Consider the following 25,967-nt stretch of genomic DNA (forward strand, 5'->3'; position numbering starts at 1 on the left):
TATAAAACAGTCACATTCCCAAAATGATTTTGAAATGCAATTCACTCACTTGACAAAACTAGCACCAACAAGGTCCTAATCCAGTAGTCTCGAAATACCATTAAAACCTATATTTATTAATAAACCATAACAACCTCAATTAAGTTGTAAATTAAATCTAATAATTCTAATGAATTTACAATAGGCAATCTACCCTCTAACCTAACATTTAACCTAAGTTTCTAGTCTAATTCACAAACTTATTTGGCCAACTACTCCAATTTAAATTTCGTTACCTGGATGATCTTGGAGGCATGAAGATCAACCAAAAACCTAATCTTTCCAAGAAAAATAATTTGAAGAAATTAGAGAATAAATATGAAAATATAACCATAAATTCAAAATTTTCAAAAGTTGAAAATATATACCTTTCAACCTTGAAAATAAAGATTTGAAGTAAAAAATCCTAGTGTTGTTGAAAGTGAAGTAGAAATAGAAAATATAAAAAACAAGGAGAGATTTTTCTCTCTCTCTCCTAAGGTTTAGATGTGCTAGAAATTGGGGTTAGAAGTTGCAAATTCAGTGCCCAAGAAGTTAGGAGAAGGAAGGATTAGGAAAAGAAAAGAAATAAAAAGAAGACAAGGAAAAATCACATGAAAAATTTGATTTTCATGGAGGTGGAATAAAAAATGGCATTGGATGGGTGAGGAAGAAGAAAAACTTGTTGGAAGCTTGAAGAATCTGCTGGAAATTTGAAGAAGTTGCTAGAAACTTGGATATTTTTGCCTTATATTTATCCATTTTCTCACGTAATTACCAAAATGCCCTTAGCAAGGTCATTTTGTTTTCTTCCTATCCTTTGTGCAATCTTTTTACTCTTTTGACAATGAGATAAAATCCATAATAGTCTAGAAATACTCGGATTCATGAACACATAAAAATTTAGACTCGAGATGTAAAATGACCATTTTACCCTTACCGTGAAAATTATCATTATTTTTAATTTTCTCATTTATTTACCATCATAAACATCATTTATTCATTCCTTCGGCCTATTTAGACCTTAATAGCATAAAAAAAACCCACTCGTAGGAGCCTACCAAGAGAAATTACGAAATTACCCCTAGCCCGTATTATCGCGTCTACTTCTAGTTACGTATTTATAGAGGTCGAGATTTCACAGGTTCACTTCTGAATTATCCTTTTAACTCAGTAATCAACTTTAATTGGTATCTGTAAACTTTATTAGCCATCGTATCAAAATACAAGGTACTACAAAAGAGCACTAGATCTAGTGCTCTCCAAGAGAGGGGAGCACTGATTGATGCTCCTATATTTTTTTATTTTTTTTAAAATTATATAATAATAATTTTTTAAATTAATAAAGAAAAAAAGACATTTTAATCCTTCATATTCTCTATTAATGGTGTTTACACTTTTAGGATAGAATGTCAATTTCGAAAACTAATAGACCCGTTTGAAATTTTGATTAAAACTTAGAAATTAAGGTATTTTACACCAAATTAAATGTTCGAATTTAACTCAACACGAAAATGTACTTTGATAAGTTATAATATAATACTACAGATATATTAAAATAAACAAACTTAACATTAATATCTTATCATTAAAAAATGGGTAAAATACCTTTACCTTCCTACGTTTTGATCGAAATTACATAGAGGTCTATTAATTTTCAAAATAGACACTTCACCCTAAGAGTACAAACACCGTTAATAAAAATTGTGAAAAGACTAAAATGTCAATTTTTTCTTTAATAATTTTAAAAACTTATTATTATATTTTTTAAAAAATAAAAAAATATGGAGCATCGATCGGTGCTCTTAGGGAGCTCGATCGAGGCTCCTCTGGGGAGCTCCGATGCTCTCCAGATGGTAGCTTTTGTTTAATTAAGAAAAAATAATAAAATTATATAATAATAATTATAAAATTAATCAAAGGTAAAATTATTTTTTTACCTTTACCATGTCAGCAAGTTGACGAAAATACTAAAGGTTAACTAACGACTAGACATACGTGTCTAGCGAAAAATATTTTTTGGGTCGGAGTGTCTATTTTGAAAATTAATAGACTTTAGTGTAATTTCGATTAAAACTTAGAAAATAAAAGTATTTTACACTTAAAAAAATAGTATAATATCTAAAAAAGCTCATAAACTATTTTAAAAAAATTAAATAAATTTTTAGACTTTTATGACATTCAATATAATTTTTGTATTTTTTTAATCAAATAAACTCATATATTTTTATTTTAAGTCAAATAAGTCTCTATAGTTAATTATTGATTTAGTTAAAATATCATTTGTTATTTTATACCGTGTATTATTAACGTGACATGCTAACAATTTATTTTTTTTACCATCTATAATAACTTTCTAATCTAATTCAACATTCATCAACTATAATAAGCTTAAAAGTCACACCAAGTTTTCTTATGAAATCCATAAAATTATTGTTAATATATAACAATAGCAACTTAGAAAGATAATACTACTTAAAAAGGTAAATTTGTTTCGTTAAACAAGTTTTTTATTCGGGTATCCGATCAAAATTGATTAATAATACATAAATCGATAACGAATATCTTTAATTTTCAAATCATAATTTTACTTGAGATCATTTGGAATTGGAATTTTAATTTTATTATCTAAAACTTACGCTTATGTTTGTAAGTATTCAAAACCATATTAATTAGAGTTTAATCGGATCGATTACCCAATTAAAAGCCTGGAAGCAAATGCCATCACTACTTTTCTGTATGAGCTGCCAAGGTTTGTTTAGCCGTCAAAGGTCAAAACGAATTGTATTTGTTCTGGAAGCGAAGCCGGAAAACAACGGAGAGATTGTGCCCAGAGCCAAAACGACGCAAGAATGATGATTCAACGGTCAAAGCGTGGGATTATGAGTTTGTGGGGTGTCGTACGTAGAAAAGTCCTATGTCGACAGTTGAGTGCGGCGGCCTTTCGGTGGGTAATAAATATTCATCCGCCTGCCCCTTTCTTTTGCTATTGACGTCACACCCCAAAATTCTAATCTTTTCCCATTCACAAGTCCGAAAAAGCAAGCTTCGTAATAAATATTGTATCTAAATGAATCTTTAATTTTTAATTTATATTTAAATAAAATTTTAAGTTTAATAAAGAATTAATCATCTTTAGACATAATATCAACTATAATTTTTTGTGTGTGTAACATATGACGTGGTTAACACATTTGGCTAACTCAATTACACGTGATCAAATGTCAATTGAACATAAAAAGTCCATCAACATTGAATTTGATGAAAATTAAAATTATTTTTTTTTCTTAGAGTTAAAGATATTGTTTGAATAGCTTCGGACTCAATATTAGTTAATATTTTTTTATAAACAGAGAGATATAACGTAAATAGTTGACATTATTGATGCATTGGATCATATCAATTGTTTTATGAGTTAAAAATGTTAATTAATATTGAGTTGCAAACTAATCAAGTGGGTATAAAATGTCTATGATAGTAAATTTAATTATAATTAATTTTTTATTAAAATTAATAATTTACAATAATAACAAATGTTAAATTTGATCAAACATTTTAAACATTTTAGTCAATAGACAAACTTACTTTTCATTGTTTTTTTTTTTTATAATTTAATAATAAGCGAAGGCAAATATAATCAAAACGCAAAGCCAAAAGCCAAAAGCCAAAGCAACTTCTTCTTCTGCCTTTATTTGAATTGGAATACGTAGCTTTGTTTTTCGTACAAGGTTTTTGGTATTTTCTTTTTTTTTTATTAATTGGATCAGCTCGTAGTGCCCGAACCTCCAACCAATTAGCATTATTCGGTATTCATCGCAACCAAATCGCATAAGCATAATCAAAGACACCGGTGGGGGCCTTTCGGATTCCCATTTTCCGTTAAAGGTAAGGGCTAGCTCCGGCAAGCTATTTTTTTTTTTAATTTTTATTTTTGGTTTTCTTTGTGTTTTTGTGGGGTTAATTTTAAGCAAGGATAAGAATTCCGGCATTGAATTAGATTAGATCTCCCAAGACAAGACAAGACAAGAATTGGATCTTTTTTCGCTTGCTGCGTAGATCCTCTGCTTCGTTTCTCTGTTATCTACATTCTACACACGCAGATTCTGGTATAGGATCTGCTCTTGATTTTTTTTGTTTGTTTGGGTAAATGAAGTTTTTCCTTTTCATTGCCATTGCCTTGAAGAATCTCAGTTACACTTTCCTGCATTTCTTCCCATTCGTGTTACTTTTCAATTGTTTATGTATATTCATTTTACCTCCTCAACAAGTCAAGATTGACCGCTGCTGCCAATTACTAGAAATAATAGCCTCTTTTTTGTATGGTAACAAGTATGTTGATTCAATTATCATGCTGTCTTCTTTTAGTCTGCTATCTTTACCTTCATCTGGATTAGGGTTGTTCTTATGGTAGCTTAATTTTGCCATACTTCTTTCCTTTATAAGCTTCCTCACTTTTTCAAAAAAAAAAAAAAAATCAAAATTTTTCTTTTCTTTCCAAATACTACATGATTCTTCGTGGGGGAATGAATATTTATGCCATTCTTGATTATCTGCAGGCATCCCTTTGTTGAATTGTGCATTTACCCCTTTTCCCTCAACAAATTTCTCTGCTGAGCCGGACATTCTTTTAACATGGGCTTGAAGCCCCTTGCCAACAGATACCAGAAAATGCACATAACCGTGTTGTATGAGACTACATTTATTGTCGATAACTACTCTAGCTCAGCTTAACTTCTCAACTGCATGTTGGTTTTCCTTGAGGGGGATCACAATTCTAAACCATGGGAGAGTGGGTCATTGGAGCATTCATCAACCTCTTTGGCAGCATTGCCATCAACTTCGGGACAAACCTTCTTAAATTAGGTCACAATGAGGTAAGAAAGTTGCAAAGTTTTGTTTGCAATCACCAACTCATGTTGATCAATTACTTTGTCGGAGATATTTTTGGCATTCTTGAGATGTTTGCCAAGTCAGACAGTTGTTTTTGTACTTGTATAAATGTTCATGTTGCTTCTTGAGCATTCAACAACACAAGAAAATAGGCATAAAAAACTGTATGCACAACTTATGGTGTTACTAGCAGGCCTGAGCCTTGTAAAAAGTCTGCTTTCATGTGGTTAGGTTTGAATTCCATTAATACTGATGGGTTGTGCCTGTTCTTCGGATTTAAAGTAAACGTGTTTCTGCATTTTCTTTTTCTAGTGTGCAGTGAAACAGTATCAAATGTGAACATGAATGTTCCTTTTGTTTCTATACCTCACTATTCAGTAACTTGTCCATTCTTTTATCTGTCAAAGAGCTTGCAGGGATATCAAATATTTAGTATGAGAGCTCTGTTTTTTTTATCCTAATACCATTTTGCTTGTCTCATTGGCTCTACCTGAATTCACAGAGAGAAAGACATTCTACAATGGATGGTGGAGGAAAGACCCCTTTGAAGCCTATCATATACTTCCAAACTTGGAGAGTTGGTATAGTATAATCTTATGGTGCTAAATCAAATAAATGGGTTTTCGTTTCTGCTATGTGTGGAGTGACTTAATGTGTAAATGTAAAATTCTTCATTTGCAGGTATTCTCTTTTTCGTTCTTGGAAATTGCCTAAACTTCATTTCCTTTGGTTATGCCGCTCAGGTCAGTACGTCGAGCCTTCTGATCTGAATAGGTTCAATTTCAACAAAATGGCATATTCCCTTGGACTCAAAATAACATTCCTCTATAAGAAAGCTCTAAGATTAAGAAGCTAGAATAAATGCATCTACACTTAATGTTGCGGGCTACTGGGCTTGATATGTTAAGTTTTATCCTTAACCCTTTTTTGTTGGTAAGTAGCTTTAGGAAGCTGGATAATGATTACTTGCTTACTTTTTATTTTAACAATCTTTTGTTGGGACACTCCAAAGCAATGGGGAATTTTTGGGATGAAGGAATTTTAGGTTTTTAAGTATTTTTCTGATTACCACTGCATCTTTTGCAAGGTTGAACATTGTTCTTGTGTTTTAATAACTTTGTATGTTTCTTTTCTAGCTTATTTCTTTTCCTTTCTTACATATTCCCTCTCTCTTATTCCTTTGCAGTCACTTCTTGCAGCCTTGGGATCTGTTCAGTTTGTATCCAACATTGCATTTGCCTTCTTCGTGTTAAACAAAATGGTTACCGTAAAGTATGTTTTAGTCTGAAGTGAGAGAGTTAAATTTTGATAACTAGAACTGAGTATTCACTTTTATGTCCCCGAATGTTGTCTCTAACTGTCTCAGTGTCATTGATATTGTTTCCAGGGTACTAGTTGCCACTGCATTTATAGTTCTTGGAAATATTTTTCTTGTCGCCTTTGGAAACCACCAGTCCCCTGGTATGTACCCTCACTTGATTTTAGACTTAATTGCATTAGCTTTGAAATCCTGATTGCATCCCTTGCTCCTGAGCATCAGCCAGATGAGGCAACTGAAAAAGAAAGAAGACATGCAACAATACATCCATATATATAAACATTGAGAGAGAGAGAGAGAGAGAGAGAGAGAGAGAGAGAGAGAGAGTAGTTGTTCACGTGCATGCATGGAGACAGAGCTTTAGTTTCACTGATTTTATTGCAAAATTCATGGGGGTTTTCTGTTTTCTTTTCAGTTTATACACCAGAGCAATTGGCAGAGAAATACAGCAACATAACATTTCTTCTTTACTGCCTGATTTTGATCTTAGTTGTTGCATTACATCACTCTATCTACAGGTGAGATTTGGGAGCCAGCTATTCTACTCATGCTACTGCACTTTATTTTAGCCATTTGTTTAATTGTTTGACATGCCTTAACATGCAAACATTCAGGAGAGGGGAACATCTCCTAGCGGTTTCTGGACAAGACCTTAGACCATATTGGAACATGCTGCTTCCTTTTTCATATGCTGTAGTTTCAGGTGCTGTGGGATCATGCTCGGTGTTATTTGCAAAATCTCTGTAAGTTGGCTGTTTTAAATGCAATTAATCTTTTGCGTAGAACTAGCATTGTGATTAATTCTAATTGCGAATTTCATGTGATCCAGTTCCAACCTTCTAAGGTTGGCGATGTCCAATGGTTATCAGTTGCACAGCTGGTTTACATACTCCATGTTACTTTTATTTCTTAGTACAGCTGGATTTTGGGTAAGAATTATGGCAGAACTTGTACTCTTATTCTGCTACCTTGAAGAGTGATTTTTGGAAAATTATACATGAGCTTTCATACTGCAGATGACACGGTTGAATGAAGGGCTGTCACTCTTTGATGCAATCCTTATTGTTCCCATGTTTCAAATTGCTTGGACTTTCTTCTCCATTTGTACAGGATTTATTTACTTTCAGGAATATCAGGTCTCTCTCTCTCTCTCTCTCTCTCACACACACACACACACACAACAAATGCATATTATGTCAAGATTCTTGGTTCAAATCACCTCACTCCCTGTCCCTGTGAATTATTTTTCAATGTAATATAGCTTCAGTTCAGTAAGATCATTTTGCTGAACTTCTTGGAGAATTTCAATGCCTTTTTGTTCTGAGTAAATCCTAAATTATTGTTGTTTTTTTTTTATCTGTAGCTGCCTTTTGCTGCTATTGGTTACAGGACAACCTTCTGTAATCTTGTTTTTCAATAAGTAGTTATCATTCATTAAAAAAGAACTAATTGGAAATTGATGGCATTTGTCCATTTGTCATGTAGCAAGGCTGTAAAGCTAATCGTGCAGGTAGTTTGCACAAGCCAGTATTCTTCAACTCTAGCCCCTACGTTCTGGATAATGGAATTAGATGACCTCAAAGGGTGTTTTTGTTTAATAAAACAGGTGTTCGATGCACTGAGGACAACTATGTTCATACTAGGAATGATGTCTGTGTTCATAGGCATTTCTTTATTGGCACCTGATGAGTCGAGAGGTACTTAAAGGAGTTTTATAATTCTGTTATAGAGCTTTTAAAAGTGGGAGCTTATTTTGACTTCCATTTTTTACCCTTTTTTTAGGCGGTGAAGTTAAGGATATAGATTCTGTTATGTCTTCAAGCAATTCGACTGAAACTGACAGGTAAAAAGTAGATTTCCTGGTGTTGTTGAACAACCTGTGATCCGTCATGGGTTGTGATAGATGAGAGCTAATGAAATGTTGACAAATGAACACATATTTGTGTTCCTTTACCTATGTTGAGGTTATAAAGGCTTACATGTACCTGCATTGTTATCTACTGAATTAGTTCTGTGGAAATTTGGTAATGGGAGTTAATTCATTTTTGTGCTATGTTAGATATTTGTTCATCTTTACTTAACCAACGGTTGTCATTTGTCCCCCTTCTAGGTTGATCTTGCCATCCGAAGATGTACAGAATAAAGAGATAAAATCATTTACACAAGGAATGATGATGAAGATCACAGATATGCTAGCCAAGGCAAAGGTACTGCAAATTGGATTTTGACTAACCCTTTTACAAGATCATTGTAACACTAATATAGTGCTAAAGTTGACATTGGAATTCCCTTTGCAGATGACATGTTCGTTATCATTAGGTTTTGGGGAGGATTCGATCAATGCATCCGCAGTTCTTGTAATGCCTATGATGTCATCAAAGATAACAGGCTTTAGAGGAGGTGGGTTTGATCGGAGTCGGATATTCTCCATGAAAAATTCTAGTTGGAGTAGAGTTGCCATGGATGAAGATAGTGCAAAGATGTTGAATGGAGGACCGGTGCTCCCTCAAAGCATCCGATAGGGATAGCAGTGAGCATTGATTTTTTTTTTTCTTTTCTCATCCTTGTTACCAGTAACAGGTTAGCTTTAGGATTGATTTGTTCTGTGAGATTTGTTGAGCATATTGTTGCTCATAGAAGCATCACACTCATACGTTTACTACGATGTATAGTCTTTGCTTACTTGATTGAAAGGAAAGGAAAGGAAATACTCCTTTTTCTTGGAGAATGTAATTAAGAAAAAGAATACCGCTGGAACGACATGTACCCTTGTCGGGTTATTCCAAAACAAATTGTTGAAGTTAGTACTATGTATTTTTGTCATCAATCGTTCTTACGTGCAGACAATGTGCCCCGTTTTTTGCCCTATATTCACATTAATGTCACTTTCAAAACTCGGAGCTTATCTATTTACAAATTACCTAGCAAAGAAAACGAGTGATGCTGTGGACTTAAGTTCTGTGAACCCTGAGTAAGGAATTAAGATTTATTGAATTTATGCTGACATTTATTGGACAGTGTAGTCAGATATTGATGGCATCAAGTCCATTTTTGTCAACTTAGATAAGTTTATTGTTATCCTGGATCTAAGCTCTGTTGGGATATACAGGATTCATCTCCGGTAACTTCTGGTGACCGTATATGCAAATTACAAGCACACTGGTCCATTGGATTGCATCTTTTTGAGCTTTTCTGATGTGGGGAAGTTGGCTTAAGCATTAAGAGTTTTCAGCTATTGTACACACAAGTGTCTACTAAGCGTTATCACCTGTTTTCAGTTAGGCCCACTCCAAAAGCTTTCACCAAACTAGCAATTTAATGGGTATATTGTAAAGGTTGTCCCAAGTATACCAGAAACATTTTCCATGGAATCCAGCTTCATTGAACTAAAAGTGATTTCCTGCAAGGATCTGAAAGCATTCAATTTCTTCCAGAAACTCTCAGTCTATGCCCTCGTTTCCATTGCCAGTGATGATGACAAGAAAGTTGTTGAGAAGCAGCAACGACAGAGGACACCGACCGACAGAGAAGGGGATGGAAATCCAGAGTGGAACCACACGATACGGTTAGAGGTGAGTCAGGCCTTGTTTCAGGATTGCGATAACCTCTTTATTCACTTTGATCTGCGCCATGAAGGAGTCATGTTCGGAGACAAAACTATTGGAGAAGTTCGTGTTCCCTTCAGGGATGTGATCCAAGAGTCTAATGGAGTTGTTAGATTCGTGATTTACGAGGTCCGGACCACAGACGGCAAGTCCAATGGAGTATTGAACTTCTCCTTTAAGGTTAATGGAAAGGATCAAGGTTTAGGGACAGACTCCCCAGCGAGCCAGATAGCTGGCTATCCGGTAATTCATTACTCTCCTGAGACTCAGTTTTCTTCATCAGAAGCTCATAGCGAATCGCCAACAGTCCACTACCCATTTCTAGAATTAGAAAATATGTCGCAGGGATCCCAGCTGCAGCCTTCATTATCTGGAAATCAGGATCCCTTCCAAGAAAAGCATTTTATGCCACAAAATGCTTACTATCAGCTCCCGCCACCACCACCTCTAATGCCACCACTGCCACATCCACATCCACCTCCTCCTCCCCGTGCACCCTTTCCACATGGCCCTTGTTACTACCCTCCTCCACCTGGGGCCAACCCTTGGGGCTCCGGCCCTTATGTGGGTGCTTATGGTTACAGCACGCATGGGTCCCAGCTGGGGTCTGCTGATGGACACTTAGAGACGTGGCCGACCGGTTGGCAAGGAGTGGAAAACCGCCATTCATCTTCTTGGAATGGTAGGTGAGACGAATAGAATATGTTTGGACTTTGAATTGTTATATTACTTAGCTGTTATTTTTTTTCTCGTTTTTGAGGAATAATAAAATTATGTACTATTATTACTTTTCAAACAATATAGTCTCATTGCTCCAAAAAAATTAGACATAGTATTTAAAATTGTCTTTGAATTATATAAAAAAATTTAAATAAAATTTTTCTTATTACATTCAATTAAATTTTTATATTTTTATTTTAAATCAAATTAATTTTTATAATTAATAATTTTTTTTGAAAATGAGTTTTATGGTTAATAGAAATTAACTATTATTTGTTAAAATATTATTTATCATAACAAACTGATATATTATAGTAGATAAGGATATGATTTGATAAGTGATGTGATGATGTAGTTATATAATATTTTTCATTTTTTACGTGATTATAAAAATAACAATTAATATTTTAATTAATGATAATTAATTAATTATTAATTATAATTATTTATATGATTTAAAATAAAAATACAAACACTTAATTAAATGTAACATAAAAATAAAATATTTATTTAAATTTTTAAAAATAATTTTTGAATTTTTTCGAACGTAATGTCAAAATATTACTAACATTTTCGAGTGAAAAGAAATGATAAACACCCGGAAAATATAGCATTACTAAAAGGCAGAAAATTCTCTAATACAGGAAACATCTGTTTTTGCTAATTCATCTTGCATCTCTGATTTTTCTTAATAAAATGTTGCAAAGCTTAATTAAGAGCTGGTATTACTGTTATATGCCGAGGAAGTAATCTGGATTTGAGCTCAGTGACGGGGGCATCCATGGGAGTTACTTGATAAAATTGTATAACACAAACATCTGACAGGGAAGAGATTTAACCCTTTCCATACGTGGTTTCTCACTGTTTGCTTATAAATTAAGAGGGCGGTGGATTTTTCCTTATCTCAGGCGCTACTGCTTTGCTTGTAGAGGGGCATGCATCAGCCCATACATGCTTATCAACATAAGCTACACACATCGTTCCTGGTTTGCTTTCTGCCTTAATTTGCTCTTGAACTAAGCTATGCTATGCTATGATTCCCTCCTACAAAGCAAAGCAAAAAGGGAGGCCGGTTGCTTAAAGTAAGCAACCAGTTTATTCATTTTATTCCACTCGATCAGGACTGTGCATCTCTTCCCCCTCTAGTCATTTGGCCCTCATAAATTTTTGGGTTTCTCCTACTGAAATAGTTCCTATAAACTTCAGGCAGACAAAGCTTGTTGGAATTAAGGGAATATGGACAGAATCAAACCAATGATGATCCTGTGAAGTGGGAAGGGTTGGGTGAAAATGGGGTAATGGTGGGTCTCAAAGGCCTAAATCCAGTTAAAAGCAAAAACAGGGAGCCAATTTCATTTGTGCAAGTTCCACTAACATCAAATACTTTCAGACCAAACACCTATAAATTATGACGGTTCACCAGAAAGGTGTCTATGGAGAAGGATACGACAAGCCAACGTTCCAAATCTACTGCATCACATTATCAATTTCATTTTTCGAATCTTTACAGAACAAACAATACACCATTATTTCGATACAGATTTTTAACAAGAATAAGATTTCAGAAAGGAATCAAAAGAAAAATGAGCATAACATACAGCTCACAAAAATTTGCATTATGTATTCAGAACGCAGCTATGCTTCATCCAGATCATCTTCATCGTGTAAGGATGGAATGAGGCTCCCTTGCAAGGCTGGCAACCAAAGCAGCTTGATATTGGTTTGGTGGCTGTACTCTTGTGTTAACTTTTTTTGGATAGTAATATACAGATACCAGGCAGTTCCTCTAGCAAGCATGTCCTAGAACTGCAACTCCTGAATCCTGCTATTGCAGCAATTGTATACGACTTTGCTCCCTTAGCTGCTCATAGAACCTTTTGATGAACTCCTCAGCCTCGTCATCTACTTGTCTGTTTCGGCCATCAGTTTCATCTTCTGATGAATAATTGGACACCCTCACAGAAAATGGTGACAGAAGCGGGCTGCGCTTCTCTCCAGGGGCAAACTCAGAAGCATCAAATCGGAAGTTGAACGTGTACTCAGGTGTCTTGGGCACCAAGACAACAGCTTTAGGTTCCTGTTCAAGGTGTTGTTGATCGTCGTCGTCGTCTTCTTCTTCTATGACTTCGGGGGGATTGATGCAGGGGAAGTAGTTATGGTGCTTACGTTTTGGGACGTGGAAAAAAACAGGATTGGGACTGTTGCTGCAGGAGAATTCGTATTCCTGTAAGCCGAAGCTACCACGTGTGACGCGTTTGGAGTGGTGGTGATGGGAAACGAGGTTGCTGAGGGATTTTCTAAGCAGCTTGCCTCTCTTCATCATCAAATTCATGTCCATCATCAACTTCCTCTTGGATATTAATCCCTTCCTTATCATAAAGAATGTGATCCTCAACACATTCCATAGCCTCTTGGCTATAACTGGTGCACGTGCGTGCACCTCCATGGCACAAAAAACAAACAATCTAGGATATAACTTTGAGCTTACAGGCTCTAACAAACAACAAACTGAATTATGAATTATAACAACAAAACATAGTTCTGAAGAAATAAAAAGAGAGATAATAGTTTCAGGTAGCTAGACAGAATGCTAGATAGACTTGATTAGAAGATGGGTTTTCTGGTTTCTGCGAGGTTTGCTAGACCTCACAGAAGAAACGAAAACCCTTTTGAGAGAAAATTGAAGTGGGAGGGCTGGGAATTTATATATAAACGTAAAGGGTGAGAGGGGTAACAGCAAAAAGATTTATCTAAAGAAAGAGAAGTGTTGATGTTTTTTCAAGGAAAAAAAATGTTAATTAAAGAAGCAATGATGGAGAAAGGGAGTGAAAGAGGGACCTCAAGCTCTAGAACCAGAAGATATTAAAAATGGACCCAACAACCGCTCCCCCGCGCTGCCTTTTGTTTTAAGACAGAAATCAAAGGAAAAAAGAAAAAAAAAAGAAGCCAACAATGATCATGGTAAGTGAAGAGAAATTTATTAGTTGAGGTGTTGAGTTCATTACAGCTAACACAGTGTCTTTGAAATTGAATAAAGGGAGCAGTGGGGCTACTGCTTGCTTTTTCAACGGCACACAATCAATGATCTCGCTAGCTAAGTTTGGCCAAAGCTAAACCAAGGCAACAGGGCAGGAGCCTCTCCATCTTTCTCCAAATAATCAAAGATCCATTCATGTTCAACACCTGAATTTGCTGATAAATTTACCACTTAAACTACTGATATTACTAGCACTTGTATCCTCTTCAGTTTTGATGTTAAATGCCTTGACTCAAGGTTTCAAGTAAGATGAAGGTAAAACAGACATTTGATCCACATTCCCCTTCCTATCCGTGTTGGCCTGCTGCTATCTTATCCTCCAACAATTTGTGGAAAATGGGTTTTTTTTTTTCTTACTTCTTTATTAGTATTTGATCTCCATGGGTTCTTCCATGAATTACTTGCGGTTCATGATTGGCCACTTAAGACGAAGATGGAATCAGAAAAAGGAAACGAAAGAAGTTGGTGGCCGCAGTTTGGATGAGGCCCTCATTGATTTTAAGCCCGTTTTTCATTTTAATTCAGATTAAGGCATTATGCTGCCACCCTGCCACTAAGCAGATTATGTCTCCGGGGAAATGAAGATAAGGGGCGATGGAACAAAGACTGTTGGAGTTTCCTGCCACGGAAAGAAGCTCTTTACCGATGAAGAAGGTGCACATATGACCCCAACTGGTTTTGCCAATTCCTCCTAACCAACTTGCTATGTTTTAATTTCATGAATTTTGCGAGAAAAAGACAGAAATATTGAATGTAGAAATGAACTATATATAGATCAAGGCATCATGAATCACAATGACAGAGAATTTGAACTTTGAATTTCATCCCTCCTTAAACATTTTAGCAAGTTGCTTTAAGTAATTAAGTTTCCTCCCTTGAAACCAAGGAAGATACAGCCTTGTTTTGTAAAAGCAGTTTTCAGCTAGAAAAAGTATTGGAGGATGCTTTCTTTTCCTTAACACAATCAAAAAGATATCTCCCAAAAGACGCTTCAACGGTAAAATTTGAATAGAAAACTACCCACCCCTCCACCGACGGCTCAGGACATGTGGCTACCCTTGCAAATGCAGAATCTCCCACCCATTTGGTCATTGCACATGCTAGCAGCAGCTGCCATGCCTGTGGAAAGCAAAGACTTAACGATTGCCCTGATTAAACAAGTTTAATTGCTTAGCCATTTGCCAGTCAGCCCTGTCTGTTTGATTTGAGATCGATGTTCATCTGATAAACTTTAATTCTTTTTATTCGATAACAAGTAGTAATTTATTTATCCAAAACACCAAGCTGAAACAGCAGAAGAACGTGAAGAAAAAAAAGGGTCAAGAGTTCATCTCAACATCAATTACTTCACCTACCATTAGCTTGAAAGATTCGATAGTTTTTCCTAATGGAAGGTTAAGATTAATGACACATTTTGATAATAAGCAGATTGATCTTGTGGTTGGGCTGACAGACAGCACTCCTCTTTTGCACTAAACAACAGGCTACCACTTGTACAATTGTTTGGCAGATACGAAAAAATCAAACATTGATAAAGAAAATTCAAGTATGGGAAAGGAAAAAAAAAGAAATACTATACATTTCTTCTTTTGGGGTAAGGTATTGGCCCGACTTGATTCACCAACTCCTAGCTTCAAGTCAAATCTGAAAGCAGCTGTAACCAGGCTGTGTATGCGGGCAGCCTTTTTCTGTTAAACAATTAAATTAATCAACAAAACTCTCTCATATGTCGCACAAGAAATATCTAAGAAACATGGAGCTTTGATGATTGAAGTCTCCTCCTTTCTTCTCCCGTTTGAAATTATTGAGGTACGGGAACAGGTTTACTTTCTGTAATCCCTTTTTGTTTTCCAATTACAGCTTTGGGTTGGAATTTGCCACGAAGAGCATACCCTCTTCCCCTAGCTTCTTAGGGTCTCGGCCAGACATCACTCACTTTTCCAATACATTCTTTCACTAAAATCTTGCCATAGGATATGATCAACATTGCAAACTATTATCATGTTATAATTTGTCGCTGGTTTGGGAGATGTTTTTGCTGCTAGCAGCTTGTTCCTTTTTGTAGCAGGATTCCTGAGAATTTTTCTTTTTCATTTTTTGGTATAGTATGGAAATGAAGACTTAGGGGTTAAGTTTTTGATAGGCAACAAGAATCATGGTAATTTCACATCATTCTGTGCAGTTGAAACCAAAACATTATGGGCATCTGGTACTCTTTTGACTGTCAGGAATTAGATTTCCCAAAGCCACAGGACCTGCTCGATGGCTTTCTGGCTTACGAACTTGCCGCGTGTGTCGAACGACCAACACAACTGGATTAAGCAAAACCATTCACCCTACGAATAATAATTTGATAACAACTGGGCCAGCTCTCTTGACCCTCTGCCCTGCTCTGTTACAGGGAAACTACTAGGACTAATTATTAAAGGCTGAAGCCAAGGTAGTCTGTGGTTGTTTTTGTCACTACAACACCCCCCACAAAACCACTATCAATAAAGTTAGCTGAAGACTAAAGTTTCCAGATATTATAAGTATAATTCGGTAAGCACAAACAACTGTTTTTGTACTGATCTGCTCTTTGCGCAAAATCGTAACCAGCAAAGGAAATTGGTGGTGGGCATAAAGCCCATAATTGAGCAGCAGTGTGTGGTTGTTGTAAGTGTCATAACTAATTTTTGCATGCAGACCACATTAATAAACAAGTGAAGTTTGAAACTTCTAACATTGTCTTTCTTCTAATATTTATTTAGGGTTCTTTTTTTAAATGGGTCTTATGCATATCGTGTTTTTGACAATAGACCTCCTCATAATTTTAATTATTTTTAGCCAAGAGAATTAAAATTTAGATAAAATTATCCTTAATGAAATCGATCAATTTATTTGACTCCGCGTCTCAACCCGAAACCTATTAACGGGTCAAGTATGTTTAGGTTTATGCTTCAAATTGACTCATATTTTTTGAGCTTTCCTCACCAGACTATTCATCTCTGGAGTGTTCCTTATTAGAAAGAAAAACGTTTAAGCATTTTGAGCATTTTGGAGTAGTTTTTGATACACGAAGAAAACTTGTGAGTGTTTTGAGCATTTTTAAGCATTTTAGAGTGATTTTTGATATATGAAGAAAAAATTTTGAACATTTTGAGCATTCATATTCATTAATTATGTTGTTAAATGGAATATGGTGTATCGTTTGAAGTTGTTGATCTTGTTAAATGGAATTCAGTAGTTTTGGTGATTTTTGAGAATTATGTGACTAGTTTTTAGGCATTACATGATTGACTTTGGGCATTGCATGACTAATTTTTGATAAGGCATTGCATGACTAGTTTCTAATAAGGCATTGCGTGACTGACTTTGGGCATTGCGTGACTAGTTTTTGATAAGGCATTGCGTGACTAGTTTCTGATAAGGCATTGCGTGACTAGTTGATAGGCATTGCGTGACTAACTTTGGGCATTGCGTGACTAGTTTTTGATAAAGCATTGCGTGACTAGTTTATGATAAGACATTGCGTGACTAGTTTCTTATAAGGCATTGCATGACTAGTTGATAGGCATTGCGTGACTTGTTAGTAAGGCATTGCGTGACTAGTTAGTAAGGCATTGTGTGACTTAGGTATTACTTAAAAATCAGTCACGTAATGTCTAAAATCTAGTCACGTACTGCCTAAAATCAATCACGTAATGACTAAAAACTAGTCACACGATGATTAAGTCACGCAATATCTAAAAATCAGTAAACTCAATTTTAGGGTTCTATGAATAAACTAATAAACTCAAGAATCTAAAACACATACTTTTTTTTTTGCTAAGCCATGAAATTGTCCATTTCATAAAAGATAGGTTACAAAACTCCATAACCCTCCAAAGCAAGAGAAAATACATCCCTATCGGGAGGCCTTGCTCACTCCCCTTATACAAAAAAAAAAAAAATACCCTCTTTACAAAATATTCCCTAAACAATTTCAACTCAAAATCCCATAAAAAAAAATCAAAATCCCTAGCAAACATGCTTAACAATCATTCCAATCCTAGACACAACAAAATTGTGAACCACCATAAAACACATCAAATATACTTTAGCTGTTCTTTTTCCCTGAGTAAAATCGCTGCCTGCAAAGAGCAAAATTGTTGTTCATCACCCTTAAGAACCTCAAGATCCACCATCCAAAAAAATAAAACAAAATGAGAAAGAGCTTGATGCCATCTTTGCGAATTGGATGGCGAGATAGACATATTGGAGTAGAGAGAGAAATTGAGATTTAATTTTGAAATTTTTATCTGGATGGCGGGAAAGAGAAAACTGAAACCATTTTAATTTGTTTGAAATTGTTTAAAGGGTATTATTGTCAAGTCATGCCAAAAATTGACCAAAAATAGTTAAAATTATAAAAAATGATATTTTTGAATTGGGCTTATCAGGAAGGTTATTTCTCAAAAATTCCTCATTTGTTTATTTAAACAAGGAGAGAGCTTCTCAGTTGTTACACGGTATCAGTAGGAATAACACCAACAGCTCCTTGTTTTAACAGTTCAATTACAGGTTCAAGCCTTCAACTCTGTTCCTAACAGATCAACTTCCATGCAAACTAGCTCATCCTCTTGTCAATTTCATCTTTTTTTCACTTAAATTTTCAGATATTACTACTATTATGATTCAATTGAGAAGAAATTCAAATTAGACTTTGGTGAAGCGAGGAGAGGAGTGTTTGAGACGTTTCGACTGCTTTTAACTTCCATAGCTAAGCCGCTGGCTTATCTGAGTCAAAATGGACACGGTTGGGATACGGCGCCACACGCGGTGGCACGGTCGCGAAAGAGGCGACTAAGTGGATTTAGGCTAGAATCAACCCATGAACGTTCTTTTCTGCCAGAATCTTCTTAATTGATATTTTTATTATGCATTTTGTTTTCAATTCATTTTTTATTTTTATTTTTTGCTTTTATTTATTTTTATAACAAATATATAATCAGTAATAAAAATATAAATCAAATAAACCTTAATAAGAGTTCAGCACCACTTGACCCATGAAATTAAAATAGACTTAAATAACAAAAAACTCTGTGACCTAAACTTTTATTATATTAAAAAAAATCCTTATTTATTTATTTGTACTAAAAAATTATATTTTTTATTAGATCCATGTAAATTTTTAATTTTGTTGGCTTTATCTTGTTTTAAAATGACAGAATTGATTGAACTAAATATGTTCAATCAATTCACCCCTTTTGATTACTTTACTTTAAACTTATCTTTTTAATAAAATTTTAATGTAAAATTAATCATTAATAAATTTAATACAAATTGACATTTTTTATCCACGTGACATATGACATGATCAAGTGACAACTAATATAATATTTTTCCCTTTGTTGATGTCTGTCAAAGCTTTTGCATCTTATGCACAACTTGGCATCTATTATGACACACGAAAGAAAATTGAATTAAGTCTTGGTAGCATGCAATTTAAATTTTGGAAACTTATTTCAAAACAATTTTTGAAAAAATTCTCACATAACTTTGAACTAAATCAACATATAAACAACACATAACAATAACAATTAAACATGAAATATATTAAAAAATCCCAAAGAAGGCTCTACAACCACTATCAGATAATCATGCAAACATCAAGAACATAAAGCAACAAAATATAAAATTTTCCCCTCAACAAGATCAAATTTTGATTTGTTTAGCATAGATATGTCTAACTAGAATTAAAAAGATCATTTAACCTTCAAACTTTGGATGTCAAAATCTCAAGGATCAAAAGCCTGATTTTCAAAACCTTCAAGCACCAAGAAGCAAAGGGTGTCACAAAGCACAAGCTATCCAAATGTTTAACTTCCCATAATAATTAATGTAAGCAACAAGTGGGAAAATCTCTAAGGGAGAGAGGGAAGAGTCTAGACCAATTGCATGATGTTAGCTAGGGGGCTCTCAAGTTTCTTCTCAAGAATGTTGAAAGTGTTTGTGCACTTGTTGTGTTCAAGGTCAGCTTAAAGACTTTTATTTATAGGCAATTACATTAATCCTAACACTAGTAGGATCTGCATAACCTTTAAGCTATTTATAAAATTGTTCTAATTTAATTGAATTGCTTCAATTAAATCTTTGACATTCCAAACTTCTTTATAATTAAGTCCAACTTAAGTTCTCATTTTAATTTCCCACATAGTCACTATTAATGTGTGTGATGCATTAGGTTTTTAGCATATTTGTAATAAATACGAATTTTAATTCTATGCCAAATAAGATTAGATGAATCAAACCCTTTACATTCATCATCAATTCCGAATTGATCAATTCACATTTATAGATCAAGATTGACTTCTAGTAATGTGACATGACCCTTCAAATGTTAAGAAGATTCAAATTAAGTGGTTCGGCTCAACCTTTTAGTGCTTAGTCTTGCTATGTAATCTAATCCTTTCATCAACTAGTATCCTAATTAAACATAAAACATGGAACAATGTCAACTCTATCGATGCCCTAACAATGTTAACTCTTGAAATTAGTCATAGACTGTTTTAATGAAATTCAAAAACTCCTTTCTAAATATTTATTCTATCTTGGAAAAGGGTTTTATTACGTCATTTCATGTCAAGAAGCAATAGGATATTCCCTTTAGAATCAGCTAGGGTGATGAATCCTTTATTAGACATTCTTTTATATGCATATGCTTCATGCTAAACCCATCCATCCCATTGTACATCTTTGGTTAGGATTGCATAAGACAAAATCAAAGTATAATAGTCCATATACAAGATACCTTGATTATCTCAAGCATATTGATCACTTACACAATTGTCATATGACTATAAGTTTTCATGGCACTTAAGTGAAATACCAAAGGAAACTCACTACCGACAAAACATATGTTATTTTTAGTGAACTTGTTCATTCACTACAAAAAAAAAAAAGAGTTTTATTGATAGAAAAAATTTTGTTAGGAAGTTCTGTCAGTAACTACCGACAAAACATATTGATGGAATGAATTCCATTGGCAAAACAAAGGCATGCAACGCAAAGATATGATGTGAAATTTACCTTCAAAATATTTCTATCAGTAATGTCTTCCCTGACGGATTTTACTGACCACATTATTGACGGAATGTTTGGTTGGTAATTTTGTTGAAATATCGATGGAATTGTTGATGCAATGTTTTACGGTTGGAGGATTGGTCCATTATCAATGGATGTATCCGTTTGAGAGGTATTGTGAGCCACATGTAATTATTAATTTTTATTAATTTGACAATTAGAATATGACATGGAATGCTGATCTTTAGATACTTACATTATCGAAAAAAAAGGTGAAAAATTAAGCATCCGTGAAAGGATACATTTGTTAAGCATATATCATCGATGAAATATCATCATTTGGTTAAATGTACTTTGAACGTACAATCCCAATAAGAATGAACCAGGTCCCAAGGAATGATGATGGTGGAGATGTTGATGAAGCTAGTTGTCTGTCGATTTTCACTTATCCCAGTCAACGTTTAGGTCAATTCGAAAAGTGTCAATACTTAGAAAGGGATGAGTTCTATGTTGCCGAACTACATGTATTAATGAACTGTGAGGAGATATTATCGTACATTGAGTAAGTATAAGATTAACCATTAATTTAGAAAATTGTGAATTGAGAATGGTATTAATTCGTGATTTATGTTCCTATTATCTCCAAGATGTTTGACGATATGGTTAAAAGAGAATAGTACAGTATTTTCGATAAGGAATTGGAAAAAGTCTGTGATGCATCATTTCGTAATTGGTGTAAACAATATTTAAGTTATATTTAACAAGTCAATTTGATTTTGTTAATTTAATACTTCTATTAAAAAGATAAGCTTAAAGTAAAACTACCAAGAGGGGGGTGAATTGGTTATTTAGTAAAAAATCTTCTTTTTTAGTAAATTAGTTCATATATGAAAGAATGAAACAATAAAATAGAGTATAAACTTAAGTGTTCTTTTCAAAGATATCCCTCATGCATAAGGTGTTTTTGAAAATAGCCTGCCCTATAATTTTAACTATTTTTAGCCAAGAGAAATTAATTTTGGATAAAATTACCTTTAATGAAACTGACCCATATATTTGGGTTAGTTTTTTATCATTGCAATTACTTAGCTTTCCTTGACAGAGCATTCATCTTTAGAGCATTTTTTGCTAGAGCATTCCTCATCAGGAAGAAAAACCTTTGAGCATGTTGAGCATTTTGGAGTAGTTTTTGATCCACGAAGAAAAACCTTTGAGCATTTTGAGCCTTCCTTAACAGGTAGGTATATTCGTTGATTATATTGTTAAATGGAATAATATGTGTTATTTGAAGTTGTTGATTTTGTTACATGGAATTTGATAGTTTTAGTGGTTTTTGGGTTGAACGTTGATAGGGCATGTGTGATTGGTTGATAGGGCATGCGTGAGTAGTTTTAGGCATTGGGTTTAAGCATTTTAGGCATTGCACGACTGGTTGATAGGGGATTGCATGATTAGTTTTTAGGTATTACGTGACTGGTTGATAGGGAATTGCGTAGTTGGTTTTTAGAGCATTGCCTGATTGGCATGTAGGCATTGGGTGATCAATTTTTAGATATTATGTGACTAGTTTTTAGAGCATTGCATGAGTAGTTTTTAGGTATCACATGATTGGTTGATAGACATTGTGTGACTGGTTTTTAGTCATTACGTGACTAGTTACATGACTAGTTTGCAGGGCATTGCGTCATTGGTTTTTAGGCATTATGTGATTGTTTGATACAACATTACGTGATTGATTTTTTGTTATTGCATGATTGCTTGATAGGGCATTACGTGATTGATTTTTAGGCATTGCGTGATTGGATGATAAGCATTGCGTGACTGATTGATAGGACATTGTATGACTGGTTTTTAGGCATTGCATGACTGCTTGATAAGGCATTGCGTGATTGGATTTTAGTCATTGCGTGACCTATATTAAGCTTTTTTCCTCGTTCTCCACATACACCTCTTTTTCCACTTTGAACTTTTTTTTTGTTCAACATTTTATTTTCTCTTTTTTGTTTCTTTCTTTTTCATCAAATTTCACACCTCAGAACTTATTTCTTTGTATTGTAAGTAGATGGGTGATTTTTATCACTAATTTTTGAATTTTTGAATTTTTCAACAATTTCACCTTTTTCTACCTTCTCATCAACTAGCTCAATACACTTCCTAAAACAATACAGATGCTTAGGAGTGAAGGTTGTAAAATTGAGAATTTTATCTTAAGGCTAGGTTCCATTATTATGTGGTTTAACAAGGAAAAGGGAAAAATAGGCTTAAAAGGGTTTACTGGAAGCAAAATTTAACACGGTTAGTTTAAAAGGCTCAAACGGTCCAAATATGGCATAAATCATCTTCTTAAATAAGTATTGCCTAGGATTTCGCCTTAAAAGAGAATCAAGTAAATTCTAAAATTCTTGACATAATCTAAAATTCACATAAATATAATTCTTCTTTAGATATGCACAATAATTCAAAGCAAAAGATATAGTGCTCAATATATGTGGAAATCACATCCTAACAATGATACTAAACAAAAGAATTTAGCATGAACCAAACAATATCCATATTTTCCAAGAGCTAAAGATACAAGACAACTAAATTTTCATCATTGGATAAGGAAATCAATGAAAAATTTGACATTCATTATTCTAAATCCTAAAATTTTCAAACAATCATAATGAAAAGTAAATGACAAACTATCCTAATTAACTTAAAAGTTAAATAAACTTGCAAATAAAATTAAATCCTAAATTTCTATAAAATATCCACCATCAGAAAACTATTTGCTCCCCCAAAACTTAGATCAAACATTGTCCTCAATGTTAGAAAAATAAAGAAAAGGTGAAGGAATACTCCTTTAGTAGGTAGATGATTCTTGAGAAGCTTCAGTCTTCCTCTTGATCTTCCTCATTATCACCAATACCTATGGGAGGTAAATTTTTTTTTTTACTACAAAAAGAAAATAAATAAAGATTAATATAGAAATATAAATAAATAAAATAAAAATAACTGAAAAGAGAAAATATGAGTTTCGAAAGCTTGGGTTGCCTCTCAAGAAGCACTTCTTTATAATCACTAGCTTAACTATGGTACCCCTTTCTGCACTTTTTCACCACCATAATAAGGCTTGAGGCTTATTCCATTAGCCATGAATGTTCTAGCAACCTCACTAGCGATTTCTATGATACCACAAGAATAGACCTTAACCACTTTAAAAAGACCCAACCATTTTGATTTGCGTTTCCGTGGAAAAAGCTTGAAGCATGGATTGGAAAGTAACAAAACTTGTTGTCCAACCTTAAAATTTGTTGTAATTATAATTGGAGGATAATCCTTATGAAATTCCTTTTTAGCCAACTTATCAATTGAATCCACTTTATAGCAACTATGTGTATAGGGATGCTTAGTTGCATTGAACAAATTAAACACTACTTCCTCTTGTCCAACTTTGAAAGTTGTTTTGCCATTCTTCCCATCTATGATTGCCCTTGCTGTAGCCAAGAATTGTCGTCCCAAACTAAAAGGAATTTGTTAGCACATCAGATAATCCCTTAGTTTACAAGCGATTCACACATCGGAAGTATAAACTAAATCAACATATCTGATTGGTTGCTAGTAGTTTATTGTTAACAGTTTCATTGTGGTTCATATTTTATTGTTAGTGGTAGTTTTCCATTTCATGTTGTTCGAGGTTGTGTCTCCACCCTATTTTATTGTTAGTGGTAGTTTTCTATTTCATGTTATTGAAGGTTGTGTCTCCACTTTTCCACTTTCCTGCTTTAAGGGTGGTTATTCCACCAAGCTGTAGTTAAAAAGGAGTGAAGTTAATAAAAGAGGTTGTCCAGAATCTATTCAAGTTTTTGAGTACTTAAAACTCAAGAGATCTACAGGTTCTCTCTAACGAGCCAACACTACAAACATAGGTTGAAAAAAGAAACCTTCTACCCAAGTACCTAGCAAACATCATGTAATACCCCGCACCCTCGTTGGACACAAATAAGACCTTATTGATCAAACGAATGATCGTTTGATGTGAATTGGCATGCTAAAGAGCGGCAAAGGATGAAAGGAACGTTTTAGAATAAAATGCTTTGTGCGTGCAGGAACAACAATTAAATAATAATATTTTCGTTGGAGAGGAATTAATAAGCTAAAGGATGATTCGGAAGTAAATCGAGATGTAATGATGTGTTTCAGGATCAAAGAAGGCAAGTGAAAATTTTTGAAATAAAATAATATTTTATTCAATAAAATAATATTAAAATATTAATATTTTACATGTTGTCTGAATCAGTCATGAAAAATGGGATATGACTAATTTNCTTTGTTGTACCTCTAGGTACAATACCGACTTTTGTAAATTTTTCGAGACACTCTTAGCATGCAAACATGTTATCCATCACATGTATGTCATGACAAGTATTTTATAAGGTCGGGCTTGACAACGAAGAAGTAAAGAAGAATTTTGAAGGAAAATGATGATAATTGTGTTAGCGTGATTTTATTAAATCGGGCTAACGCGGGTAAGTAAATATTTAAATATTATGGTGACACCGTGTTGAAATGCGATCTCGATATTTTGATTCTACTCGTGTAAGAAAAGGAAGATAGAAGTAAATTAGAATTTTTACACATGTCAAAAGAATTAATTTTAAAATATGAAAATTTGAGGGAGGCATGTTAAATAAAATGAAAATAAAATGGATGATAAAATAATAAAGAAAAGATGTTGAAAAGTCAAACAATATTTTTATATGTACATGAGTGGCCACATGAGTCAAGAATGGAATGAGGACAAAAACAAAAGAAAGGAATAAAGATGGAATGGGGGGCCGGCCACAAGAATAAAAGAAAGAAAGGAAGAAAGACAAAAAAAAAAAGCAAAAAAAACAAAAGAGAAGAATGTAGAAATGATGGTGGGGCTAGCCATGTGAGATGAAAGAAATGAAAAAAAGATAAAAGAGACAAAAGAGAGGAAGTCGGTTGAGAGTAGGAGAAGAAAAATAAAGGAAAGAACCAAAAGCCGAGAAAAAGAAAGGAAAGAAGAACCGTGGGAGAGGAAGGAAAAAGAAAGCTTTTGCCGTAATTTTTGGAGGAAGAAGAAAGCTGAAAATTTGTGAGGTAAAAAGCTGATTTTTGCTACACTTTGACAGAGAAAATTTAGTGCTTTTTGGAGGGATTTTGGTGCTGGAAATTTAAAGCTTTTGCTGCTGAATTTTGAGGTTATGTTGCTGGAAATTTTTGGAGATTTTTACTACCATTGAAGGACAACTTTGGCTGCTGAAAATTTGACCTGTTTGCTACCAATTTGTGAAAAAAAAAATTTGAACTGTTTGCTGGTAGTTTG

General features: G+C 34.1%; 3 protein-coding genes and 1 long non-coding RNA gene across 8 annotated transcripts in view; 2 read left to right on the forward strand and 2 right to left on the reverse strand.

The window, feature by feature from the left end:
• The window catches only part of LOC108661771, a 2,103-nt gene extending 1,667 nt beyond the window's left edge, over positions 1 to 436 (reverse strand). Inside the window, exons 1-2 of one of the 2 annotated variants that reach the window (XR_001927565.1) lie at positions 408 to 436; positions 276 to 312 (exon numbers count right to left, since the gene is read on the reverse strand). This is a non-coding gene — a long non-coding RNA (uncharacterized LOC108661771). Of the gene's footprint in view, positions 1 to 275; positions 318 to 407 lie in introns of both variants that reach the window. The other variant, XR_001927564.1, reaches the window with a different exon arrangement.
• LOC18601167 (probable magnesium transporter NIPA8) lies at positions 3,663 to 9,053 on the forward strand. 4 transcript variants are annotated; one of them, XM_018119615.1, is made up of 16 exons: positions 3,675 to 3,903; positions 4,016 to 4,124; positions 4,575 to 4,892; positions 5,411 to 5,489; positions 5,590 to 5,651; positions 6,095 to 6,180; positions 6,296 to 6,369; positions 6,642 to 6,744; positions 6,841 to 6,969; positions 7,056 to 7,155; positions 7,243 to 7,362; positions 7,716 to 7,736; positions 7,833 to 7,923; positions 8,009 to 8,069; positions 8,337 to 8,433; positions 8,524 to 9,053. In XM_018119615.1, the coding sequence occupies exons 3-16, from the start codon at positions 4,800 to 4,802 to the stop codon at positions 8,746 to 8,748; spliced, it is 1,341 nt and encodes a 446-aa protein (XP_017975104.1). In that variant the 5' UTR covers positions 3,675 to 3,903; positions 4,016 to 4,124; positions 4,575 to 4,799; the 3' UTR covers positions 8,749 to 9,053. The 4 variants fall into 4 exon arrangements, with proteins under 4 accessions (XP_017975103.1, XP_007032075.1, XP_017975104.1 ...); XM_018119616.1 differs by having other exon boundaries at positions 4,021 to 4,124; XM_018119614.1 differs by lacking the exon at positions 4,016 to 4,124 and having other exon boundaries at positions 3,663 to 3,903.
• Positions 9,256 to 10,629, forward strand: LOC18601168. Its single transcript, XM_007032017.2, has one exon. The coding sequence runs from the start codon at positions 9,592 to 9,594 to the stop codon at positions 10,519 to 10,521; it is 930 nt and encodes a 309-aa protein (XP_007032079.2). The 5' UTR covers positions 9,256 to 9,591; the 3' UTR covers positions 10,522 to 10,629.
• On the reverse strand, positions 12,000 to 13,260 carry LOC18601169. The gene has a single exon (XM_007032018.2). The coding sequence runs from the start codon at positions 12,995 to 12,997 to the stop codon at positions 12,377 to 12,379; it is 621 nt and encodes a 206-aa protein (XP_007032080.2). The 5' UTR covers positions 12,998 to 13,260; the 3' UTR covers positions 12,000 to 12,376.

This window comes from Theobroma cacao, chromosome 4 (genome assembly GCF_000208745.1).
Source record: "Theobroma cacao cultivar B97-61/B2 chromosome 4, Criollo_cocoa_genome_V2, whole genome shotgun sequence".
Taxonomy (NCBI): domain Eukaryota; kingdom Viridiplantae; phylum Streptophyta; class Magnoliopsida; order Malvales; family Malvaceae; genus Theobroma; species Theobroma cacao.

Bases quoted from the DNA above. Each gene is read 5' to 3' on its own strand.
- LOC18601169 (XM_007032018.2), bottom strand. From the start codon at position 12,997: ATGGAGGTGCACGCACGTGCACCAGTTATAGCCAAGAGGCTATGGAAT.
- LOC18601168 (XM_007032017.2), top strand. From the start codon at position 9,592: ATGGAATCCAGCTTCATTGAACTAAAAGTGATTTCCTGCAAGGATCTG.
- LOC18601167 (XM_018119614.1), top strand. From the start codon at position 4,800: ATGGGAGAGTGGGTCATTGGAGCATTCATCAACCTCTTTGGCAGCATT. The intron at 7,737-7,832 runs GTAGTTTGCACA...TTAATAAAACAG, and splicing joins CTGTAAAGCTAATCGTGCAG to GTGTTCGATGCACTGAGGAC. The intron at 8,070-8,336 runs GTAAAAAGTAGA...TCCCCCTTCTAG, and splicing joins AATTCGACTGAAACTGACAG to GTTGATCTTGCCATCCGAAG.